Raw genomic sequence first — 18,579 nt, 5'->3', positions numbered from 1 at the left:
CCCAGCGAAACCCGTGGCAGTTGTGCCGTTGATGAAGAACGCGTGCACGGCGAGAGGGGGGCAGAGGATTCAGCCCTCACGACTGTGTGCGGTGAGTTCCTCAATGGGAAAGGAACTAGCCTCCTTCATCCACAAACATATTTGCCGGTATCTCTCCTAGGGTAATTTATCAAAGCTGCACGTTCAGACTTTTAACAGCAGGTGCCTGAAATGTAAGATCACACTTTTGGTCCAGTTTTTCTGAGAAAACAAGCGCTTCCATGTAGCAGTAAACACCCCACGCGTGTTGCTTGTTCAGGCAACACAGGCAGCTCGAGTCTCAGGATGTGGACATTGAAAAAAAATATCTTCCACACCTCACATTTTGGCTGCTGATAGTATGTGGCTGTTCTTTTACAATTTCCTTCCTGCACAGGCAGCAATCACTAATTTTAGACTAGCTTACATGTAAGAGTAACATTTCAGGCTTGGAAACAGTTTGCTGCTTCTCAAGAACAAACCTACCACATCTTGCCAGGTAAAATACTACTCAGTCAATTTAAGTGACGACTGGCAGATCTCTTGGTTTAAGAGGAGACGAGAACAGCACCCAGCTGTTCTGGTTTGAAGGCATCCAGGACTAAATGACAAAATCGATCGATTTGTGCAGCAGCCGTTAGAGAAGCACCTACGGTGCCTCGGAAGATTCAAAAGAAAAGTTATAATCTCCAGGTTTAGCAGCTTTACTGCAAGAAGTGATAAAGTGTGTAATTTTAGATACCTAATACCAGACAGGTTAGCATTTACATTAGCTTTGTAAGTCTAATGAAAACGTGTTGAGTCTTGCTCTTACGATTGTACAGACTTCAGTTTGGTAATGCACAGTCAGATGATCTTTTTTCCTTTTATTGTGATGATGTTGCCATCAGCCTTACAAGATACATCCCCTGCATATATTTGCTGCGACGCGCGTATCCAGCTGAGCTACCCAGACCCGTTAATTGCGCAGACTGCCCCGTGAACAGAAGTCACACGTAGTGCTACATAGTTCAGAGGCTCCTCGGTGCTACTGCTTGTGAACGGAGACTCAGACCTACATGCAGGTGCGACGGGTAGCCCGTGATCACGCAGAGCTGTCCGTACGCTGCTCTGCAGGGCACCCACGGGGGTTTTTAAGCACCCAGCCTGCAGCGGGGGCTCTGGGATGCCCACAGCCAGCTCTCGCAGACAGTAGCTTTTACAGAGTTTCCATGCCATGCTTTATACAGCCCCAAAACGTGCACAGCTGAGCTGCAGAGCACGGCTTTGGTGGCCTGCGGAGGTCGAGGGGCTCGTGAGGGAGCTGCCCCAAGCTGGCCAAGGCAGCGAGGACCATTCCCTCCTGGGCACCGTGCTGCTGGCTGGCCATGCTCAAAGGTAAAGCAGCAGTGTGACTATGCTCTGGGTGCTGCACCTGGGGCGTTACAACTCTCGGGGCACTAAAAATACATTTTTTTAGCATTGCTGTGGCACCTGAGGGTCCTGCTCGTGGGCCAGCGCTGCCCTGGACGAGCAGTGAAGGAGGCAGACAGCAAAGGGCCCTCTCCTGCTGCTCCGCGCTGAGCACTTCCAGTGCTGCCACAGGGCAGCGGCTGCGGGGCGTTCGCAGCCCTCCCACCCCAACCCCACGCAGCTTCACCTCCCCCTGGGGCAGCTCCGGAACAGAAGCAGTAATGCAGAAGGTAGGAGAAAAGGGCCGAGAGAACAAACCTTACGGAGGTTTGTTCTACGCCTTGCTCACTGAACGCTCAGTGTTTTACAGGGTGTAGTAAACTTCCTTTGTGCTTGTATTCCTTAAAAGCGTTTAAAGTGTTTCCTGGAAAAGGCTGGGGTGCTCAGTCAAGTAAGGGCTAGATACAAAATCCAGCGTCTCCCATTTCCAGGCAGTTTATGGTTGCCTTAGGAACATCTTGCAAAACCACCTCCGAAGTCCTGGGCAAACTTAGAATGGTTCCAAGACCCCTCAGCAGGAAGGGGGCTCCCATTTTTCACTTTCTGTATTTCAGGATATCCGAATTTCCTGTTACATGCCTAGTAAATGCCATTTCTCTGTGCCGTATTCTGCTTCATGCAGAACAGCAAAGCTGAACCCCTGACAAACTGATGTGAGACGATAAATCCTTCACCCAAAACGAAGAATCTGTCCAGTGACAAACTTAGAGCTTTTAAATCCGGCTGGTAGGCCAAGCTGATGAAGGCTTGTTCTTATCTGATGCATTTTTTGTTATTGAATGGAAGGGAAAATGAAATTGAGTTATCCTGTCAAACAGAAAAGATTTCATATGGTAGCCATGGCTGCTGCACGATAGATAAATCCTCCTCAGTGTAGTGTCTCCTCATTATGAGTGATCCCAAGGTATTTCACACAATTCAGTCAGAATGTCTAAGGGACCGTTTTATCCATCTTAATAGATATCAGCTCCAGGTATTGAATGTCCCAAGTATTTAACACGAGAGTGACTTAGAATAATAATTGAAGCATATTGTATCCTGTAAAAATCACCTGTTTTGTAGTTCAGTTCTTACAGGAACCCCTGCGTTTATGCATTGTTATGCTTGTAAAAATATGAGGTAAGTGTAAAATGATGATTTACTGGCCAAGGTGATCCATGTATCCATAACTATTTACAGTCAACTAAGGGAGTGAGTTTTGGATTTGGAGCTTTGTTCCAGTTCTGATGTTTGTAATCCCAAAGGCAGACATGTGCCATGATCATCCGCTCATAATTTTGTGTGTTTTTTTTTTTTTTTTAATCCCAGTTATAACTTTGCTCAAAATAACCTTCCAATGCGTTGCTGCAAACAGGTCTGTATATCCACAGATTCCTCATTCATTGCTCTTAAGCAAGAGACCAGCTCATCTGGGACCAGTGTCTGTTCCTGAACGTTTTCACTCGACAGTGTTTTTCCCCACTGACTTTCCAAAAGGGTACTTTGCTCCTCCTGCGCTGAGCTGAACGCATAGTTTTGCCCACTTCTGTTGTTGTTTAAAATTAGGTTGATCTTTTCCAGCAGACAGACGTTGTGCCCCGCTCCTTCGGCGTTCCACAGGTAGCTGACAGGGCTGGTGTAGTCTCTGAAGAAAAAGGTTGTCTCCGGTTCTGGAGCCGGTGTGTGGGACTCTGCTTGGTAAATATTGGCAGCTACATATCCCAGAAGGTTCCCGTCGGAAATCTGAGGCTTGTAGTCACTGACGTGCTCAGGTGCGGCGCTGACGGCCGATGCTGAGCTCTGTGGGTGCACCACGTTCTCGGGGAGCGCTGTGCTGGGTTTCTTTTTGATGTCCACAATCTTGTATTTCTCATGCACGGATACCTCCTCTATTTCCATGACTGTGGGATCGCTGTCATCCAGGAACGGCTCATAGGAACTGTTGCTTGTGAATTCACTCTTCTCCTAGAAAAAAAATATGACTGTAGTAACAAACTGGCAAATTCTGCCAAGGGGAGAGAGATCATTAGAGCATCACACGGAGGAAATAGGGCAATGACTTCTTGTCTTCATCTCAACATCCTTTCCGCTTCTCTCACCTAATCCTCTCCATAGAACAGACTACAGCGAGGTGGAAGAGAGAAGACAGGGAGCAGCTGTGCCTGTCTCCGTTCTGCATGCACCCCAAGGTCAGCTTGATTCAATCGTCACTACTGGATAAAATGTATATTGAAGCAAGGTTTAAAGACTCCAGCTAAGCTGAGCTTCCTTGCACCTTGCAAATGGCTGGTAAATGATTCTCTGATCAGCTCTAGATCCCCTAGAGCTGAATCCTGCTCTGTCTGTGTTTCTCACAGCTGCAGAATGATTTTTAAGTATACGTAAATGGGGAAGAAAAAAAAAAAAGCTGGACATAATGGTGCGATTACCTGGAGTGACTTTATCACATTGCTGTTTTCCATGTGGGGAAAATCTTCAAGTAGCCATTTTGGTAAGAGTGATGCAACTGTTGCTTTAATTCTTTACCAAAAAAAAATAAAAAAAAAAAAAAGCAAAATGTTAGTTCATTTTATTAGTCATTTACTTGTTTGTTCTAGATGAAATTGTCCCCAGACAGGGAGGGAACACTAAGCATATCCATCATTCTTGGCCATTGTGGAGGGCTGGGAAGCCTCAGTTTTCCCCCCCGTGGGTAGGTTTTCCCACCTGAACCCCATCTCTTCATCTCTCAGCGCGGTTCCCCTGGGTCTGGCTGTGGTGGAGCCTGGCTGCAGCGGGCTGAGGGGCAGACTGCTCACCCTAACGTTACGCGGTACGGCTGCAACACAGCACGTGCTGTTTCCCTCAGAGCAGGATTGTTTTTTGTCACTGCGCTACTTTCAGAAATTCAGAGCTTCATTTATTGAGCAAGTCTGGAAACTAAATTACTCTGTTTAAATCCCTTGTGTAAAACGTATCTGTATGGGAAAATGTTACTAAACCGAGGTGGGTGGTGGAACCCAAGCTAAGTACATAAATAAGAGGATGCATGGTCCTGAGCTGATGAAATAAAATACACAGCAGTAATGAAAGTTGATTTTCCTACAAACAAAGCTGCTGCAGGAACGAAAATTTATTTTCCGACAAACGAAGCTGCTGCAGAAATGAAAATCATTTGCAAGAGATTTTAATTTAGTTGAGCTTTGCTGATGTTGTGTGGATTGCTGTGTTCCTGAGAAAGTACACGCGCTCAGTTCTTGCTGTGTTTCCCAATTACATCAGCAGCAGAAAAATTTAGACAGGGCTCAGGAACTGAAAGGGACAGCCCTTCAACGTCCTCTAACCCCAGGTCTTCTCTACCCTCTTTCTTGCTCTATCAGGAGTGTCCACCAGCCAGCTCTGTGGCACAGAGGCAATCGTTTCCATTTATTTGTACCAGGAACAGCACTGGCGGGACTCCTCTCACCGCGGAGAGGCCGCCTGCCGAGCTAGGTATGCGGCAGTCGTGTTAACCAAATGGAATGAAGACTCTCCCTGTTTGGTTTTCCAGCTCTTTTCCAACTCCCTGGCCTCTGCCAGTCTGCCAGGGTGCAGACGTGGGGGCAGCCAGCAGCCTGTGCCAGGGACAGCATCCTTTCCTCATTCAAAAGTAAGAGTAACAGATCCTAGTATAAAACTTACTTAAAGAAGGTTATGTTTTTCCTCTTTTTTTCTTTCACTCCCCCTAGATCTGTATAATAATAATATATCAAGTCTGGCTAAGTCTGGCTTCTACAGAGGAATGATTTTTACTTTTTGTTGGTCTTTGCCTTACTGTGGAGTGCACAGGTAGCCTTTTATGCAGCAATATTATGAATGGGCAAAGCTACCCTCAGTAGGAGCAGAGCATAGTGAGAAGGACTGGTTTCTCTAGTTAACTTTAGAACATTGTGGAAGAAAAGCGTGAGTTACAAATAAAGAAAAAATTGTGATGAAAGTAATACCTTATTCTAGCTGATTTCTTAAACATCAGAATTGCAAGAACAACTGACGATACGATCACACTGACACCCATTCCCAGGAAAACTCCAGTGTCATCATCTGAAAGAGGATAAAGAGGAAAAAGGTTTATCAGGGAGCTCCCATTTTAAACCAGATGTTACAGGCGAAATCCACAGTCGCACTTGTGAGTAATTCTGCATCACAAGCCGTCATGTTGAATGTGACTCCTTGCGTGTCTGTTGTTATTCCTATACATTTGCACTTGCAATTCTAATGGTCTGGTGGAGGGGCAATATTTATCTAGAACTGGAAGCCACGAAGGCATCTGGGCCAGGCTCTGGAGGGCCCTCCTGCTGCTCATCCATGCCGCTGCCAGACACGGGCAGCTGCTGGCGAACCTGCTCCCACCGCCTCGTATGCTGCTACGTGAACTTATGTGAAGTGGAGATCGCTGATAAAATAAGTCCTTAGCATTTAGCTTAGCATTTGCTTCGCAGCGAGGGAAGCAAAGCAATAACAACATCGAGGCAAAGCCCTCTGTCCCATCTCTGATTCAGAACCGTGAGCACAGCAGCGGAGGAGCGGGCGGCCGAGGCTCTGCGTGGTCCTCGGCAGCAGCCGCCCCTCCGCTGCCCCGAGGTGGTTGCCAGTCGCCACCCAGCCAGGATCCTCCAGCCAAGTAATTCTAGGAAGTGTGGTCACTGTGTTTAACCATTTCCTACGCAGAATTACCTTCCAGAAATACTTGAGCAAACTCTTCAGCTTACGTTGGTTTTGGTTTTGCTTTAAATACTGAAGCAGACCATAGTATAACCTTTACCAGAAGACATGCAAACCAAAAGCATAACTGCAGTTAGAGAAATGTATGGGAAATGTTTAAACCAGCCCTCGGCTCAGATTGTAAGGCCAGAGCAGTCCGTCACTGTTACACTATTTTGTATGTTAACATTATCGTATTTTCCTTGCTTTCTTAACTCCTGCTTGCTGTAACGTACATTTTATTACGTCTCATAAGAAAACAAAACTCAAAGGCAGGAATTATGCAAGTTGCATTCACCCCAGGGCAGGACTGCAGCCTTTCTTGCCATGTGGCTCATTTTCCTGTCAAGTGAAAAGTTGCTTTGCTGGCTCTGACCTCCCCGAATCACAACGGAGCTTTCACTTCCCTTTTACTACTATATCACCAGATGCTGCGCTCGCGGCTCTGGCTGAAACGTCCACACCTGGTCAAGCAGAGGCTCTCGATCACCAAGCCTGAAACGCTTCTTACCGTGGGAAGTCTCGTTGTAGCTGAAGTCCGGGATCCGTTCCTCCGAGGAGACTTAAGCAGAGAGAAGACAAAAAGGCCGTAACTTTATTTGGGAAATGTACATCAGGTGAATGAAGCTCTGGTTTATTTTCATGTTGCTAATATTTTTTAGGAAACTAAATACTGGTATAATACGAAAAATAAAGCCCCATAAAGGTAATTATCATCTTCTGCGTATCTGGACTCTACATCATCTTGTATTTCTCAGAGTTCTAATTAAACGAAATGTTAACAAAACCATAAAACAAATTACAAGAAATCTCCCCCATACACCTCAGTACCTGAGACAAGAATTTACTCTTCCTGAGGAACCCCGGGCTGTTTTCCACGAGCACCTACAAGATTATGTCCCCGTGTCCAACCCCCATAGCACTGAGTTTTCTGGCAGCACTGTTTTGTCTGACCAGATGAGCCGCAGCTGAGTCTGCCGTGGCAAGAAGCTTATTTTTGCGAGAAGAGGCGGCAAGCTTTCTTTCCTGGCCGTACGAAGCAATTCCCTTGCCATCTCCTCTCCTCAGCAAGTGCCTTCTGTCCTCACTCTTACCGACGGGATCACCTCACCACGCTGATAACCCCGGTCCCAGCCCGCAGGTAAAACCTGCCTCGGTGGGACCTGAGCCGGCAGGGAGTGAAGAAATCGCTGTGCCCTACAGCAAGCCCCTATCTGGGGCAATCTGCTGAGGTTGGGGCCAGCCTGCAAGAAAAACGGGCTCTGCTGGGACGCCGTGAGGTGCTCGCTCAGCGCTCGGGGAAGCGTCCCGAGGGAGCAGCCCAGGCAGGAGGTGTGCTGGGGCTTCAGGCACGTGCTGCTGCGGGCAGGGAAGCTCAGGGTTCCCTTTTGGCCACGGGCAGGCCCGGAGCCATCATCTTGAAGCAGAGCAATTAAAGCACAGGTCACAGAAGTGGAAAACTGTTGGGCAGCGAGGATGAGGAGCACGGGGGTAGCTTGTCTTGGGAGCCCAGAGGCCTCTCTGCCTGAAACCCAGGAACAGTTTCAGCACACGAAAGCAATACTGCTGATCTTCCCCCGGGATCGGGTAATACAGCTTTCGAGCCCTGTTCCCTACGGTTTTCCTGTGAGGAAAATGGCTCGGGCCGCATCTTGTACTGGCAGTGAGTGCTGCTGCTGTGGTGGCGGTGGCTCTGCGCTGGGTTTGGCTGGAGGAACATCGCCGTGAGCAGCCCCTTGCTGGGGTTGTCCTTGCAAACGGGCCCGGAGCCGCAAGTCCTGTGAGGAGCAGCTGAGGGAACTGGGGGTGTTCGGTCTGGAGATGAGGAGGCTCAGGGGAGACCTCATTGCTCTCTGCAACTACCTGAAAGGAAGCTGTGGGGAGCTGGGGGTCGGCCGCTTCTCGCAGGTAACCGGTGATAGGCCTAGAGGGAATGGCCTCAAGTTGTGCCGGGGAGGTTCAGGCGTTGGGATGTGGTGGAGGTGGTGGCGTCACCGTCCCTGGGGATGTTCAAGGAGAGGTTGGACGTGGTGCTTGGGGACATGGTTTGGAGGTGACACTGGTGGCAGGGGGATGTTGGACCAGGTGTTGGAGGCCTTTCCCAGCCTTGATGTTGCGATTCTGGCTCCATGATCCCCGCGGGGCTGCCACCGTGCGGCCGGCAGCGGGTGGTGCCACGGGTGGCTCTGCGGGGAGGTGACCTCCTGCCGAGGGGGTGTCCCGGGCTGCCACTGTCGGGGGGGGACGTGGCAATCGCGGCCCTGTCCCCGTGTCGGTTACACCGCGTGTCACCGGGCTGGCACCAGGCTCCGACCTGAGCTGACCTGGGTAACGCTGCCGCTGTTTCACCGAAGCACAATTCACTCACAAAATCAGGGGGAAAAAAAAAAAAATCACAGGAAAGGTACCGTCTATAACTCTGTAGATTTGAGACGTGCTTCTCCTAGCGTAGCTCGTGGAGTCCCCAGCATGTTAATTCCCTAAGCAGTGTGGTTACAGCGCTGCCCACTCAGCCGGGGAGCTCCGCGTCCCAAAGCAGCCCTCGGCTACACCCCGACTGTGGACGGGAAGCGGCTGAGTAAATTATTCAGCAGCCTTGGAACGAGGCACGTTTTTGGGCTGGTGTCACTGGCACATTTAACTTGTATTATCTGTTAATACGGCTACAGAAATGCCTTACTGATGGGCTCGGTCTGCGTAAGGAACATAGGGAACGAGGGCCATCCTGTGGGGTCAGGCAGGGTGTAAGGTGCTGGTTGTGCCCGCTGGGTGCCTCATGTTGGTGCTTTCCCACATAAATCCCCAGGTTTTATCACAGGAGTCTATGTAACTAAGAATGATGAGCTCTCTATTTTAAGCATTTAAAGCATTTAGCTAGCACAAATAGAAGGTTATTTCCAGATATTGCCGTATGGCAGGTGTAAGATAAGAAGTCAGTCTACGTGTCTGGAACGATGAACGCCTACCCTGAGCATTATTACACCTGGTTTATGCTCAGCCTGTCCTGCCCTCAGCACACTCCCTGGGGCTGGGATTCCCCAGGATGCTCACTGCGCCCATGGGCCTCCGTGAAAGCACAGGTGGTGAATTTTCTCTGCATGGTGGTGCCCACGGGACAGGTCTGGTGGTGCTGGGACGTGTCCTCAGCCCTCATATTTGGAGCTGTGCAGGGCTTGTCCTGGCCTAGGTGAGGGCCACTAGGGGACTCAGCACGCCCAGCTCGTGAGAGCGATCAAAGCCAATGCACACATCGCTGGAGATGATGCACAGACATCCTCATTGTCTTTTTTAAGTTGGTCCATGCCCTATTTTATCTAAAATAGTTTTCAGAACTGAAGCCTGCCTACATGCAGCTCCAGGTAAGAAAGGACAGCCTGCAGTTGTTCTCTGTAAAAGTTGTCTTTTCTATAACAATTTACTATCAAATAGGCAAAGCAGCAACCTCCTATTTTCTATCCCGAACAGGGAGAGCAACGCCACTGGTGTACCTTGTGGAGTAAGATGCTGTTCTCATGTGCATTAGAGATCTGTGCACAAGAGCAGAGTACCAGCTAGAAAAGCCTTTCACACAGGTTTGTTAAAGCCCCTGACCTCTCCCAGTTTCCTTCGGCAGCCTCATGTTTCTGTCTGGCCCATGCCAGGTTTTTGCCCCTTGTCTCTAACTCCATAAAACCGGCAGGCCGTGAGGACAGCAGGCACGAAGCAGCAGCCTGAACTCTGCAGCTCCACCACAGCAAGCGGCAACTTCTCCACACAGCTGGGCTTACCTTGGCCAGAGGTTGGTTTGCTCACTCCGTCAGGGTAGACTGCATAAACCGACACGTTGATGTGGCTTGCCGCTGCTGCGTCTTCTGAAATAGAGCATTTTTTGCCTTTAAAACGTATTTGTAAGCTGCTGTTAAAGCTGTAGACTTGCTTGAGGGCTTCTGGCTGAGCCCCTGGGGGATCAAACACACCGGTTGCCCTTACATCCCGCACTGCTCCGCTCCCTCCTGCTCCCTGGGCTCCTCACAGCCCCCAGCTCCCAAAGTGGTGGGCAGGGCTCAATCCCAGTGAGATTTCGGCTTTGCGATGCCTCAATGAACTGCAAAAGGCCCCGTGGAACATCTTACCTTGGATGTACGTGAGCGTGTCCTGGCACGGGACTTTCTTCCAGAAGAAGCGTTCCTCCTTGCTATACGGCGCTGTAGAAACCCACTCCACGATGAACCAGAGCGGGGGGCTCCTGCTGCCGCGCGGGGGCTGCCAGGCCACGGAGACGCTGCTCTGGTTCTGGCGCCGCACCTCCACCGCCGCCGGCGCCGGGAAGGCTGCAAGGAGAGAGGGGTCGGAGCTGGGCTCCGGGCAGCGAGCCGGGAGGCCGCTGTGCCTGGGCAGGAGCAGGTCTTCATCGGGGGGACAGGGCTAGGAGGGAAAAAGCCTTCTAGGATGTGGTGAGTATGGGTCTGGGTACAGGTATAGGTATACATATAGGTGTAGGTATTCATATATACATGTAAATTTACGTTTATATTTATATTTATATAAAAATATTTAATATATTTTCATGTATAATATATATATGATTGTAAATATATTTAATTTTATAGTAGAATTTTATGTAGTCGTGCTATATATACCATATCATATCATATAAATCATATTCAAATAAAAAAAAAATAAAAATGAAATACGCACACACCTGTGTGTGTATATATACACGTGTCTACCTCACAAAAGCACGTGCTCAGCTTTGTCACGCCTCTTCTGTCTGAGACGCTTTACCTGACATTTTTTACCAGAAACACGCATCATTCTGATAAGTATGAGATTAGAGCATTTTTTCCACCTTATTTACACTGCACAGTTTCGTTTTAGTCATGCTCACTATTTGTCCTTAACTTGAACGGGACTTTCCCCTCCCGTTGCTCATTAAAAGAGACATTTTCAAAAATAGGAAAGCGTGGTCGCGGGGAAAGCCACAGCCTGTGGCACAGGGAACCCGAGGCAGCCCAGGAGCTCTTTTTCCTCCCTTCCTGCCCCAAAGGCTCCAGCGTCACGGCTGGGACGGCAGCGGGAGCTATTTCGGGAGCCGTGGGCACAGAGGGGTGCCCTGAGCCGTGCCAGGCACAGGCAGGACAAGCTTATTTTTATTTTTACAAGCTATTCTTGTTCCTGCAGCCTTCGGAGGCAAAGGGCTGTGTGGCTGGGGCATCTCCGGGGGACGCTGGCCTTGTGTGGAGGACGCCGCGTTCCCTAGGCGGGGCGCCTCTTGCTTTGAACCCACGTGTCTGCGTGACGTTTTTCCCCTCGGGTTCTGACAAAAGCAGACCTCCGCCACGGCCAACGCTGGCGTGGGCGACGTCCTACCTTGCTGGCCGGCCTCCCGGCCGAGCGTCACGTTGGCCGGGCTGGACGCCCCCCGGGAGTTGTGAGCGGTGACGTGGAGGACGCGCACCCCTGGGGGCACCAGGACGCTGCAGGAGGTGCCGGAGGTGTTGCAGAGGGGCTGCGCTGATCCCGCCGCCACGGCGTAGCCCAGGATCCTGCCGCGGGCAGCACGGGGCGGCAGCGGCTGCGGAGGGCGAGAGGTGGAGACGGGGTCGGGGTGCCCCCCCTCCGCCCCGTGCCGGTGGCCCCAGGTCCCCTCCTCACCCTCGTGTGGTCAAAGGGGCCCCGGCGAGGTCGCTTTCCACCCCCCGCCTCCACGATACGGCCTTAAAACGTCACTGCCACCCCTACAAACCCCAACCCTTAACCCTAAGGCCTTACCTTGATCAAGACTGTCACCTCGTGGCTGCCGTTCGGGAAAGCCGGGCCCAGGCGTCGCCAGACGTCGGGTGCTGCCGTGGGGGCTGCGGGGACAACCAGGGGGACGTGGTCCTGAGGCTGGGGGCATCGCCCACCATGGCACGGGGCCCGCGCCCACCCGCATCGCCCTGGTGGCCCCCCAGCAGCTGCCTCGCACCGGCTGCACCGTACCCAGCGGGTGCCGCCAGCGAGGTGACGGAGCCGCCGGCGTGTGTGGCTTCGCCGCCGCGGGGAAGGAAATGGCCCAGATTGAGAGCAGCGGCTGACACGGCTTTTTAGGGCAAGCACAGCCCCAGATCCCTCACCCTGCCGTGAGCGGGGTGGGGGTGAAGGTACGGCCGCCCCGCGAGCCCCGCGCAGCTCACATCACATCGCACGGGGTTCACAGCACTGCAGCAGCTCGGCTGGCTTCACCTAAACCCATCCCGGTGCTGATGGTGCAGCTGCGATGGGGGAAATCTGCCCTGGGGGGGCACGGGCAGGTAGTGGGGGGCCAGCCAAGGGGCAGTGCGCTGGAGGAAAGCGAACTCCCCGAGATGGGTAAGAGCGTCATGCTCCTTTCTCTGGTCTCCCTGCGGCTCGACCCGCCTGCAGTGACCTCGGGAGTGCCAGAACCACCGCCACCCGCAGCGCGCACGGGACACGCTTACCGGCCTCGGGGGTGGTGTACACGAAGGGGGGGCTCCAGGCGCTCCAGGGGCTGTCGGCGGGGCTGAGCCGGCACCGGGCCTGGAACACGTAGCGGGTGTCACTCTGCAGGGGGTGCCCGGCACGCACCGCGCGGTCCCACGCCTCCACCTGCAAGGGAAGCCGGGTGCTAGGGCGGAGCGGGGCCCAGCACCTTCCCCGTCTGCACGGATGGGGACCCCACGGCCCCCCGAGCACACGGGGACCCCACGGCCCCCCGAGCACACGGGGCTGCTGAACCCATGGGCGTGGGGTGAGCGCAGCCGGTGAGCAGGGTGCCCACGCGTGGTGTGCTGCATGGGCTTGTCCTGACTGCCCTGCATCACTTGGGAGCACAAAAATCAGGAGAAAAAAAAAAAAAAAAAAGGTTTAACTGAGAGCTGTGCAGAGCCCCATGCCAGTGGCACCAGGCCAGTGCCCCCGTTTTGGAGCTCCAACAAGTGCTGGGATCTGGTCCTCAGCCTGAGGAGGTTTCCAGACAGGACCCCCGAGCAGCAGGCCCGGGTGCGGTTGTGTCTGCGAGAGAGACGGAGACTGATTAAGTGGGCGTACGCTGAGCACCCTCTGTGGCTTTTTTCCGCCTTGTCCTCGCAGAGCTAGATAACATTAGGAAATATTTTGAGTTTTGCCCTTTTGCTTAAAATGCAGAGATAACGCTGCAAGGAAGGCCGGCTGCTGGAGGCGCTGGGGAGCCCCGGGGGGGGCTGGCACAGGGGGGGTCCCCACCGGGCCCCGTCCCACGGGTCTGCAGTGGGGGAAATGTGGGGGGCTGGCGCCGTCTCACATGCCACATTGGGGCGTCCTCTGCCCTGTGCCGCTCCTCGCAGTGCACGTTCTCCAGCTGCGTCTGCTGCCTCCAGCGGACGGTGGTGATGGGAGGCGAGGCCAGCGTCGTCTCCACGCCCTCGGCCAAGGGCAAAGCGGGCACCACTGCGGGGGGAGCGAGAGCCCTGAGCCCGGCCGGCACCCGTCTCCCCACGGGTGGCACGGGCAGAGCGTGCCGGAGGGGCCCGCGAGCGACGGGAGGGCCGGTGGGAGCGGTGCCGCTCGTCGTTGTCCCCGCGTACCGAGCTCCCGCAGGTCGAGGTGCCGTGGGGCTGAGCGGGCAGCGCCCAGTGCGTTCCTGGCCTGCACCCACGCCGAGTAGTGGCTGCCGCCGCGCAGCGCGCTCAGGGGCACCGGCGAGCCCGCGGGGAACACTTCCTCCTCTGCCGTCTGCGTGCTGGGAAGCGGAGAGCAGCCCCGGTCAGAGCCCGTCCCGGCACCGAGGGACCCGGCTCCCCGGCAGGCACCGGGCTGCGGTCTGGCGGCGGTGCCACGCGCCCACCCCAGCACGTGCGCGCCCGCGGGGAAGGCACCCACGCGTCAGCCGGCAGCGACGGGTTACAACCGGGGCACAGTCATCCCTGGAGCTGGAGTTTTTCACTCTTAAAGCGAACTAGAAAGTAACTCTCTTTGGTTCCTGGCATCGCTGAACGGTGTTTGCGATTTTGCTGCAGAAAGGCGACTTTCGCAGCTCTCCAGCTGCGAGGCTCGGGGCTCGAACCCAAGCGGCTCCGCCGGCGGGGCTTCTTTGTCGGCAGGAGGCTAAGCACTGCCCGTCGCACAGCCTGCACGGGGCTGCACTGAACACGCTGCAGTGCGTAGCTGAGCCAGGCTGACTCTGAAAGCCCGGCAGCCTTGTGTCGCGGGGGCTTTGGCATCGGTCGTGGCATAAAGTGCGCAGGGTCAGTGCGCGCACCGTGCCGCAGCGAGCGTGCCTGCTGGAGAGCCAAGCCCTCACACGCCGGCAGCAGCCAGGTTTCGGGGTTTGGGCGCCGTTAGGTGCGTGCTGCTGGCTGCACCCTTTCTGCTTGCACCCTTCTGGCGCCCTGGTGCTGCCGCCTGCCCCACGCGTCCCCGCGGGCCCTTACCTGTTCAGGTGGAGGCGGTACTCGGTGCGCAGGTGGGTCGGCCGCCCCGCGTCCCACGTGCACGCCAGGCTCCCCGAGCGCTCCCCGATGGTGCAGGTCAGGTTGCCGGGGGGCTCCGGGGGGTCTGGGGAGGCAGCGTCAGGAGGAGCGCGCAGACGCCTCCCCCCTCCCCACATCCCCGCCACCGCCGTCCCCGTCGCTCCCCGCTTCACGGCGACCGCCCCGGCCCCGCGGCCGTACTCACAGCCGGCCCAGACCTCCGTGCCGCAGACCAGAGCTTTCGTTTCCCAGCTGCGGCAGTGGTCGAAGCAGAGGACGGTGCTGTAGGGCAGCCTGAAGTCGTGCAGCCGCAGCTGGGCCGCGCTGCTGTTGAAGGGAGCGCAGGGTCTCGTTACGGGCCGTGCTGTTGAGCTGGATGGAGAGGTTGGCCCTCGAGCAGCCGATGGTGGAGACGCAGTTGATGGAGATGTTGGAGCCCATCAGCACCTCCAGGGCGGGCTCGATCCACACGCTGCCCTGGCACTTGATTCGGGCAACACCTGCGCAGCGCCCGCGGCTTCAAACACGGCACCGGCGGCGAGCGCCTCCGGAGGGGTCCCCCCGGCGCCCCCACGCCCCCCTGGCGCGGGGTAAATCCCCCTGCCTCCAGCAGGCACCCAGTGACTCACCCACTCAGCTCGGAAACAGCTACTTTCACCAATTTTACGTTCTGCTCTAACGCTCAAATGACTGCAGGGAAATAACGCGCCGGCTTGCTATCTCTGATCCCCTGAGATTACGGCAGCCCCTAGATGGGAGGCGTGCGCTGCCCTTTGCTATCAGATCGGGCCCTGCAGCAAGCCCTGATAAAGCTGCTGCTCGAACGGTATCGGCTCGATCTGGCTTTCCTGGAAAGGGCGCAGCTGCGCCCAGAGCTCACGCAGCACGGAGGCAGGAGCACACGTCAACAGCAGCAGCTCGCAGGGTGCTTGGGGCTGCTGAAACCCCCCGGGCAGCTCAGCAAGGCTGGGCAAGCCCCCGGGGCGAGGACTGCAGCAGGGAGCAGAGGGCTGCAGGTGGGGCAGGGGCATGGGAGAAGGTGGTGCTGGTGGAGCGCTCCCCAAAGCCATGGGGGCCGTGCTGCAACATTCCCGCCCCGCGTCTGATCCCGAGCAGGGCTGGGGAGTGTGCTCCAGCAGTCTGCGGGGCTGGTGCCGTGCCGTGTCGTGCCATGCTGTGCCATACTGCACCTTGTCATGCCATGCTGCGTTGTGCCATGCCGTGCTATGTTGTGCCATGCTGCGCTGCGCCATGCCATGCCATGCCGTGCCGTGCCATGCCCTGCTGTGCTGCGCCATGCCGTGCCATGCCATGCCATGCTTTGCCATGCCGTGCCATGCTGTGCCATGCCGTGCCATGCCATGCCATGCCATGCCATGCCGTGCCATGCCGTGCCGTACCATGCCAAGCAGCCACTTACCTCTGCAGAGGAAGCAGAGCAGGACGTGGAGCACCAAAGCCTTGCCGGCCCCCGCCATGGCCTGGGCTGCAGCCGCCGTCCGTGCGTGGCATAGTCTGGGGGGCAGGAAAGGTGTCAGCCTCGCGGCGAGAGGCGCCTGCCCTGGCTGCGGGGTGCTCAGGGACCAGCCCCGAGGTGGCCGGGAGCTGTGGGAGGGAAGGATCTGGCCCCTGCCAGGATGGGGAACGAGGGGGTGCGGGGGAGCACAGGCTGGCCAGCCTGCCCTGCTCCCCCGGGGCCGGTGAGGGACGAACCCTCCTGGGTGCCATTTCCCAGCACATGAAGGAGGACACGAGGCGATGGGAGCTGTCAGCGGGGACACACTAGGACCGCTGGGGATGGGACCAAAAGGTGCCCGACCAGCCCAGCTCCGAGGGCTGTTTGTAAAAAGCTTTGTGAAAAATGACCCGGGGGTCTGGAGGGCCACCAACGTGCCCCTGGGGCACAGGAGGCCGCCAGCGCCCCGTGCTGCGCTCAAAATGCTCCTGGCAAGCTGGGGGGGACGATCCTGCCCCTCGGCCTGGTGACACCCAGCGGGGCTGGCTGGGACAGGAGACGTGGGCAGCCTGGGGGGAGGCCACCGAGGGGATGGAGGGCGCAGAGCACCCGGCACCAAGGGGCTGGGAGAGCTGCGGGAGCTCCCCATGGGGGGAGCAGAGGGGATGCAGCCAGGCTTCTTGTTTTCAGGCTCACATTAAAAATCAGGAAATCCCGTTTAAATGTAAGAAAAAGCGTTTTGCTGCAAAGGTGACGGAGCTCAGGAGCAGGCTGCCGTGGAGTCTCCATCCCTGGAGATGGCCAAACCCAACCACCCACGGTGCCCTGGGCAGAAATCCCCCCGTTTTCCTATCGCCTTCCCACCCGCCTTGCTCCAGCCGCTCCTTCCCCGTGCTCACCCCCGGGGCCGCGCGTCACCGAGCCCCAAACCGGGGCTCGTGTTCGCGTCCCACGAGCTCGCCCGACTTTAGCTGCTTACTTCAGCGAGTTCTTCGCCTCCCTCCCGGCCGGGCACGTGCCGCCCGTCCCGGCGCAGCCGCCTGCCCCGGGGGAGCCACGGCTGGGGCAGGGGCTGGGGCGCGAGGGGAGGTGGCGGAGGGGGTCTCCGAGAGCTGCACCCGCCGGGAGCACGGCCGGGCTCCGCTGCTGCCGAACCCCCCTCGCCTCCGTGGCGCTCGTCCTGGGGCAGCAACGAGACAAAGAGCCGTGCACAGGCTGTGTCAGAAGTGGGGCACGGCGGAGTCCGCGGAGAAAGCGTCAAAATAGCAGTATTCCACCCAAACCAGCCTGCTGAGCACAGCTAATGCTCTCGTAGTCCTCCCCCTGTTACCTCGGGTGCGGGTACGAGCTGCCCTCTTTGCTGCGAGCACCGTTCAAGCGTTCGTAAGAGCGGGTCCAATTTCCAGCGCCCTTTCGTTAACCTGACCCAGAAAGAGACCTCGACGGCCCCCAGCTGCCTGCCAGCCTCCTGCAACCTACAGCAGCTTACAAAGAACGCACGCACCTCGTGGGCTGTGAAAAGATCCGAAAAAAAACACAATAAATCTCCCCGGCTGCCAGCTGGAGTGCGCGACCGCGGGCTCTGCCTCCTCGGGGGGTTCCTGCCGCTCGTGTTTTTACCCCGATTTACGGGCGTCTGCAGGCTCCAGAGCAGAAGGAACGAGCCCGCTCCCGTTGCCTACAGACACGGGTCTGCGATCTCATCTCTGTTAAAAACTCTCCCGGCAGGTTCCCGTAAATACACGCAAAGCAAAGAAAGGAGAAGAGGAGGAGGAGAGGAAGAGGAGGAGGAGGAGGAGAAGAGCTGTTCCAGCTGCTCGAGCCCCACGAGACCCTTACCGACGGGGCGCGCTGGGAGCCACGGGCACGCGAATGCAGCAGCCGAGGCCAGGGCCGGCCCCGGGCGGTTCTCCTGCTCCCCGTTCCCCGTTCCCCGTTCCCCGTTCCCAGTTCCCCGTTCCCCGTTCCCCATTACCTCCCCAGTCCTCAGGACCCGGGCCGGGGGCCGGCGGGGCTGGCGTGGCCCCGCTGCCGCCCGCTGAGGCCGGGGCCGCCGGGTGCAGCGAGGAGCACCGGCGGCTGCGAGCAGCCCTGACCTAGATAGCTGCTGCTGCTGCTGCTGCCGCTGCTGCCGCTGCTACCGAAGAAGTTTCCAGTTTGAGTCAGTCCATGGGAAAACCCAGCATCCCCTGAAGGAACAGACTGAGTCGTGGTTGTTTTTTTTTTTCCCCTCCTCTCTCTCTCTCTCTCTCTCTCTCTCTCTCTCTCTCTCTCGTGTCTTCAAGCTGTCACAGCACCATTAGTCACCCCGCAGCGCTGAGCGCATCCAAGCGCCTTTTGTGTTCCCATGGCTTCGTGCTACGTGGTGCGCAGCTCGTGCTGCCCTCCCGGCCGCTGTGGGGGGCTGCCGACCCTCAAACTTCACAAAATTAGTTTTTTTTTTTCTTTTTTCTTTTTTTCCTGCTTCTAAACCCAAAAGCCTTCGAGGAGAAAGCCTGCAGGGACCGGGGGTGGTCCCACCAGCAC

General features: G+C 56.1%; 1 protein-coding gene across 1 annotated transcript; it reads right to left on the bottom strand.

Moving 5' to 3' along the window:
* Positions 1–864: 864 nt before the first annotated feature.
* On the bottom strand, positions 865–18,298 carry IL23R (interleukin 23 receptor). The gene is given in 18 exon segments (XM_048062013.2): positions 865–3,414; positions 3,879–3,969; positions 5,412–5,508; positions 6,680–6,730; positions 9,936–10,019; positions 10,281–10,478; positions 11,518–11,722; positions 11,920–12,002; positions 12,609–12,756; positions 13,430–13,575; positions 13,713–13,867; positions 14,559–14,682; positions 14,803–14,935; positions 14,937–15,097; positions 16,018–16,112; positions 17,033–17,233; positions 17,384–17,565; positions 18,029–18,298. Coding segments are annotated over 15 exon segments (2,358 nt in total). The 5' UTR covers positions 16,076–16,112; positions 17,033–17,233; positions 17,384–17,565; positions 18,029–18,298; the 3' UTR covers positions 865–2,790.
* Between the last annotated feature and the right edge of the window lie 281 nt (positions 18,299–18,579).

The sequence above is a fragment of the Anser cygnoides genome, chromosome 8 (genome assembly GCF_040182565.1).
Source record: "Anser cygnoides isolate HZ-2024a breed goose chromosome 8, Taihu_goose_T2T_genome, whole genome shotgun sequence".
Lineage (NCBI taxonomy): Eukaryota > Metazoa > Chordata > Aves > Anseriformes > Anatidae > Anser > Anser cygnoides.
The sequence above is the reverse complement of the archived record's forward strand: the minus strand, read 5'-3'. Positions and strand labels throughout refer to the sequence as shown.